The 6,948-nt window shown below is 42.5% G+C and overlaps 1 protein-coding gene across 1 annotated transcript; it reads right to left on the bottom strand.

Moving 5' to 3' along the window:
* Window positions 1–34: 34 nt before the first annotated feature.
* SLC35E3 (solute carrier family 35 member E3) lies at window positions 35–6,288 on the bottom strand. The gene is made up of 5 exons (XM_085044683.1): window positions 5,843–6,288; window positions 5,645–5,755; window positions 3,988–4,146; window positions 2,992–3,074; window positions 35–2,537 (listed from the first exon to the last, which is right to left on the bottom strand). Exons 1-5 carry the CDS (start codon window positions 6,230–6,232, stop codon window positions 2,351–2,353), a joined length of 930 nt encoding a protein of 309 aa, XP_084900809.1. The 5' UTR covers window positions 6,233–6,288; the 3' UTR covers window positions 35–2,350.
* Window positions 6,289–6,948: the final 660 nt, after the last annotated feature.

Below are 6,948 nucleotides of genomic sequence, written 5' to 3'. Positions count from 1 at the left end.
AACAGAAGATGAAAAAAGACAAGAAAAACTCCTCTCTTCTGCAATAAGCAGGCATCAGACAAGTGATAAAAAATTTATTCCCACCCTACACATGGTATTCAAACAATACATACAAAGATCTGTTTAACCCACAATTACACAAGCCTCCTGGATTTAATATTTTGAACCATATGACAAAGTTCAAGATACTTTATTTATTAGATACAAGCCAATCTCAGAGGAGAGTTCTTGAATGCATGAAAAAAAATCACATCACTTAAGTGACTCCCACACACATACCTTCCAGCACCAGATTATATTTATAATGTACTTTTTTAATGATGCTGTTAACTTTCTCTTGCAGATCTGTTCCTCTCCTTAAGAAGTCTTTTGTATTTCCAGGCATGGTTGTTCAGTTCATTCTCACACTTTATATATATATATTTACATCCATCTTATCTCAAATATTTTTGTCATACAGGCATATAATTTAGTTGTTTTCTAGCTGTTTTTTTGCAGTCTACCTACATCTCAAAAGAACTTGTGCATAGCACAAATTAACACAAATGGCTTTCTCAGTGTACATACTGAAAGATATGCATCCAGAGCTTCTGAAGACATCTTTCAGTAGTCCAGGCTGTACTTTTAAACTATTTATACAGATCTATAAAAATGTATTAAAAAATTATTCTCGGATCAGTAAAATGTCCAAGAAACAGTTGGTAAAGATGTAAAATTATTCAGGTATTTGTAACTCTGAAATTATCTAGAGTGTTACAGCGTAAACTTAGGTTACACACAGGAATAACTTTTTCTTAAATCAAGAACTCTGTAACACAATAAATAATTTACAAGCTTGAGAAAAGTTTTAGTGTTTCCAACACAAAGACTTCTTACCTCTATTGCAAAAAGCTTAGAGGAACTAAATATTATTTCTGTCAGTGGCTGCAAAACTTAAATACTTGGTTTTGTTCACACAATTCCCCTCTTTAAATCTGATAGAGGTAGTTGAAGACAAAACAAACCCCAGCATGTAGATTAAGATACTGCAAATAAATTCTATCCCTGCAAATCTAGTGAACATATGTTCTCACCAGATTTATGGAAAGCAGTTATTTTTTCTTTCCTTTTTTTAAGTAGAACAGCACTGAACTTCTTCCATCCACATTGTCAAAATAAATGCCTGGTACTGTCAAAAAATAATTTTCAAAGACTTTTTGAATTAGAGCAGAAGAAGGTCCCACCTTGTACTCTTCAGTCATTCAGATACATTTCCCAGGACTGTCTGTTGAGGAAATGCTGCCTCACCCAGCACTGTGCAGACAGCCCCCTCTCCCCTAAAACAATGACAACAGACAAACCTGCAGATCCCACCCAAGGTAACTCTTGGGGAAAAGCATGGGAGGAAGGAAGGTGGTGCTGAAGGCAAGAGAGATAACTGGGCAATGTTCACACCCATTAAAGATGGTGACTTTTCCGAAGCCTTCTCCAAAATATTTTTTCAGCATGGGTGTCTGTGTGCAAGGGCTGCAAAACATTTGGTTACTACCACAAAACCAGAGATTTTATTAGGCTTACAAGTGTTTACAAGATCTTGTATAAAGTCTTGGTTTTGGCACAGAGAAAATTATAAAGCAGTAACAAAATTTTTCAAAACGTTAATTACTTCATTAATGTCCTGACAAAATAAAAAATTAAGATTAACTGTTTAGATCTGATTTCCTACTTTTCCACAGCCTGGCCTGTGGCTTCTAGTTTTCTGTTTTCCTCTTCACCTGTAATTTTATCTACTTTCTTCATCTAAAGATCTACTCCTGTGTTGAAGCCAAACATAGACAAGAAAGCATATACAAGAAATAGGAATGAGTCGGGCAGCCTTTTTTAAAAATGACTGGACAAAGTATGCTTCCCTCTTCATTGTTCATCAGACAAAAACGAGAAAGTATCTCTACAGACCAGAACATGTGCATAAAAGTGCCTCCAAGTTTCTTCACAACAGCAATACTGGCTTGATCACAGAGACAGAATTTTTTTCTTTCTCTCTCTCTGTATTATAACTGTAGCCATCATGATCTCATTTGGTATGCAAAAAAATATAATTATTTCATGACAATTTCCACAGCAATTGGAAGTGTGCCTTTTTCTCTTTTAAGTTACTGTTCTAATTTAATGAAAACGATAGGACAGACTGAGATGGCAAAACCCCAGCATTTTACATCCTTCAGTTTGTTTGGTTTAGTTACAGAATAACAATTCTGGCAGTTAAACTAAAACCATAGATCTAAATGGATGGGGCAATTTTGTGCATTCTAAAATCAATGCATATTTAAATACTTGTTTTCCCTCACAACAGTCTTCAGAAACTCTTGCTTTATGGACGCTGAACCAATTTACTCTTATTGTTTTCCTGCTCACTAAGCTTGAAGTGGGTGTAGGCTAAAATGCCAAACAATGTGCACAGAATCCCAAGGCCTTGGTTAACAGATAGCGGATCCTTAAATAAGAGGCACCCTCCCAGAAGGGTGATGCAGAACTTGAAATGTCCAAACATGTTATACCTAGACGTCTGTTAAGGATAATAGCCAATACCAGAATTATTTTTTGTAAAAAGAAACACTTGGAATTTTCGTTAGTCCCACCCAAAGCATGCAACGGTACACTGTGTTGACTCCAACTCATACGCTTTTCCCCAACTATGCAGCTGTATTAACCTCCACCTAAAGCCATTTACCCACTGTACACTGCAGTCTGATGGACATGCCAACACTTCCTCAAGGCAGCTAAAGCATGAGTTAATATTCCTTTCAGGTATGAAGGTCAGCGAGCGAACAGCCATTACAAATCCCAAACAAAGAAACAAAATACACTAAAGCACAAACAGGCTTTTCCACCTTCATAATTTAAGATAAACCAAGAAGGTTATCAAACAATTTTCCCACAGAAATCAGCCCAAATGAATCCCAACATAATTAATCTGGAAACTGGAGAAACTACTAATGTTACAAAGGATACGTGACAGGTGACGTATTTCCAATGATCCAGTAAATGGACAAGTTTACCATAAAGGCTATTATTCCAGACAGCAGTACCATTATCTGTGGATTAATGCACACAGTCAGCAATCTGACTCGCCTTTCGCTATTTGTAGATACATTCCAGGTTATTCATTTAGTTTCATTTACTTTCAAATGCAAAATATCAGGCAAGAAAAACATATGGAGAACAAAAATAGAAACAGCATCAAATCAGAAATGACACTAGTGATGTGTATAAGCAGCTCAGGGTATGATGTCCATAAACATACACTAACAGAACCACAGGCCTTTTCTCCTTTATTCTTGGCAAACATTTAAAAGTGATTTGGAAAATCTGGATACTCATTCACATAGAGGTTGTATTCTTTACCTTTGACATAAACTCTTACTTATGGTCACAACAAAAACTCTTTTAGCAAAATATCTGATTTTATTACTGTGAATACTTGCTATCCCGTTCATAAACTGCAGTGCTACAAGAAATGACCCATTGCTGGGGGGCACAATCAGCAGTAATAAGAATATGCCAATGGCTCTTTTCTGGACAGAAGGATACTGGGAGAAATTATAGTCTTCTTGGTGAAAAAAGTACTAATTCTAGAGAACAACCAATGCTGACATCCTTCCACAGAGGAGGAGTTGAGAGTCTCTTTCTCTGAGTGGACAGTAAGAGCTAGAACTAAAGCACTCAATACACTAGGGGAAGCTTCTGGATTTTGATTTTCCTGTTGTTCAGATGCCCTCTAAATAGAAACAAGAATAAGAAGATAAATCAATTGACAGACTTGCTCCTCTCAGAGGAAATGGGGCAGACTCAAAAAGAGGCTTTTTCTCCTGCACGTGCCCTTCTCATCTCACCACAGCCAACAGCTTACAAAAATCTGTTTCACAAATAAACAGATCTTATTATCCAATTTAACTACAACAGTGATAAGTATTTAAATAAAGTCAATAGAAGCAGAAAGCGTCTTACCACAGCAGAAAGCGTCCAGGGCCCAAATATTCCCCCTTCTCCAAAGACGGGCTCGAAGAAGGGTATGATGAACAACAACATAGCTGAGGACATAGGTGCCTGATAGTACAGCAACTGCATAGAGTTTACCTGCAACTCGTGCTGCTTAGCACCTACCCACTAAAATCAAAAGAGAAAGCTGTTAAACATGAGGAATTATACCCGCAAATTGAAAAACCTGAGCAAATGCACACTGACTGCTAACACAGAGGGAGTCTCCCGTGGACAATAGTAATTAGACTGTTGAGCCTCACCTTTGCCTCACTGGAGGCCCCACGTGTTTGTCTCTTTCAAGTAAAAAGCCATGAGAGGTGAAAATGCCTGGGCAGTAAAAAGAGTGCCTATACCCCTAGGCTATGAGAAGAGGGAAGTTAAGTATTGTACTCGAGGAAGAACAAAAATGTAGCAGAGCTGAGAAGAAAATACCAGCTCTCTTTTATTTCTCAACACGAATTCCAGATCCTGTCTGTCTTAGAGCTGAGTATCCTTGCCTTAGCAGGGATCAGATTCTGCTCCTTCCTTTTCACTTTCCTGTACATACAAGCTAGCAAAACCAATACACACTTTTCTTTTGCCAATTTATTCCAGATTTAATGGATTTCATTTCCGTATTGATTATAATTGACTCTAACTTAAATTTTCAAGGTAGCATTCTTCCAGAAATATTACTTATCTATGGCTATGAAGATAGATGTTACAGCCAAGAAGACATGTCTTTATGTCATGCTGAAGAATGACGTTTAATATCACAGAAATCACATTACTGGTAACGTGGATTCCAGCATATAAACCTGCTAAGGTTTCTTTACCTTTATAATTTTGCTCAAGTACCACTATTTCTCCAATACACACATCATCACTTAATGTTATTATGCAGCACCTATTTCTTCCTCCTGCCCCAAAACAGCACAAGAGACCATTATTTATCATCTTACACACTATGAGTCAAAGAGCCTCAATTTTTTGGAGGCACAGTACTCCTCGTACAAAGAAATGCACGTTTAAATCTATCACATCAACATGACAGAGGTTTCTAATTTAGGAGGCTCTTACCGTCATGGTCAATAACGAATTGGGTGAGCTGTTAGTTCAATGTTACAGCAGAAAGGGCTGAGGCAGTCCTTGGACATATCTTTTTTTTTCAATCACAATCATCCAGAAAGGCAGTTTTGTGCCCTCTTCAAAACCACCTTAGAACGTGTATGGTTGAAATTGAAGGATGCTGATAAAGCGTAAATAGCTCCAGGATAAACCATGTTATTGCAGGACTGGAAAAAATCCTTTCTAGGGAAAAAGCTCAAATGAAAGGCATTTGCTTCAGCAAGGAGAACATCCGCTCCCTCTAGAAAAAAAGGATTTTCACCGCTAAAGCAATCTTCGCCCCTTGAAAAGAACGCTCACGTTAAAGAAGACACCCCAATTTCTAGGAGCCAGGACGATCAGCTGCTTCATTTATGAGAGGTTATGGTGGATTATCATAACTTGGTGGGGTTTTTAAAAGCAGATAACGGAGCACGGAAGGTTTCCCGAAAGGCTGGGTGCTACTTAAAGGCGATCAAAGCAAGGGGAGCACCCTGAAGCCCAACCAGCCCAACGCTCCCCCCGCGCCGTTACCCACCACTTGGTACAGGGAGGTCACCAGGACCCCCAGGGTGGCGAAGGCAATCCCCAGGACGCTGAACTTCACGTCGTAGTACGAGTTGAGGAAAACACCCAGCGTGATGGGGATCTGTGGAGGTGGACACGGGGTTTTAGGCACGGTCGCTGCCCTCAGCGCCGCCCCTCCCCGCTCCCCTCAGCCCCGCCGCCTCCTCACCAGGGTCAGCTTGATCCGCAGAGGGAAGGTCTTGCCGTAAGCCACGCTCTGGATGACCACGATGACCGGCGTGGTCATGGCCTTGGCCAGCTGGTAGGTACCGATGGTGTTGCTCTGCAGGGAGAGGTTGGTGAACACGACGAAGCCGCAGAAGCTGAGGGCCAGCGGCAGCACCTGCGCGGGCTGGAGGCTCTTCGGGGAGAAGGCGCCGAGCGCCTGGCACAGGTAGAGGCCGAGCCAGGTGATGGCGAAGTGCACCAGGGTGAGGCTGAGGTTGGGGAAGCCCAGCCGCACGTACAGCCACTTGTTCAGGAAGACGATGCAGATGGAGGCGGCCAGATTGACCAGCAGCCCCGCGGCCAGCCGGCCCTGCGCCGGCAGCCAGCCCATGGCCGAGGCAGCCCGGCGGCCGCCCGCGCACCGGCCGGGCCCGCCGCCGCCTCCCGCCCCGCCCCGCCGGGACACGTGGGCTCGCGCCTTCCGGTGGCCCCGCCCGCCCCGGCCCGAGCCCGCCCCGCGCGGCAGCGACAGGCGGGGCGGCTGGACTGCGTGTGCGTGTGTGTCTGTGTCTGTATGACTGTGTGTGTGTCTGTATGACTGTGTGTGTGTCTGTATGACTGTGTGTGTGTCTGTATGACTGTGACTGTGCGTGTCTGTGTGTGTCTATGTCTGTGACTGTGTGCGTGTGTCTGTATGACTGTGACTGTGCGTGTCTGTGCGTGACTGTGTGTGTCTGTGCGTGTCTGCCCCCACCTGCTGCCCAGCAGCCCCCGACGGGTAGCAACGCACCTCGGGTTCAAGGCACAAGGACCTCTCCACGACTGAACTGGGCGTTTCCGTAGACACGAACACGAAATTGCATGTACAGAGATGTACAGCACGAAGTACGTTCTTTGTCAGGTGTCAAAAGACACGGACTTCAGTGACGGAGCCAAAGTCCTTGCCTAACTGCACTACTGCCCTCTGCACTCCGTCTCGTTAAGGGAAAAGCAGCTGAACGTGTGTTTACACATGTAAACGGGGGCAGAACACATGTAAAAACATGTAAAAACACATGTAAACGGGGGCAGAACAAACTTTCAAAACAAACCACAAAATCTCAAACA

This window comes from Lichenostomus cassidix, chromosome 1Aa (genome assembly GCF_008360975.1).
Source record: "Lichenostomus cassidix isolate B80296 chromosome 1Aa, HeHo_3.0, whole genome shotgun sequence".
Classification (NCBI taxonomy): Eukaryota; Metazoa; Chordata; class Aves; order Passeriformes; family Meliphagidae; genus Lichenostomus; species Lichenostomus cassidix.
The sequence above is the reverse complement of the archived record's forward strand: the minus strand, read 5'-3'. Positions and strand labels throughout refer to the sequence as shown.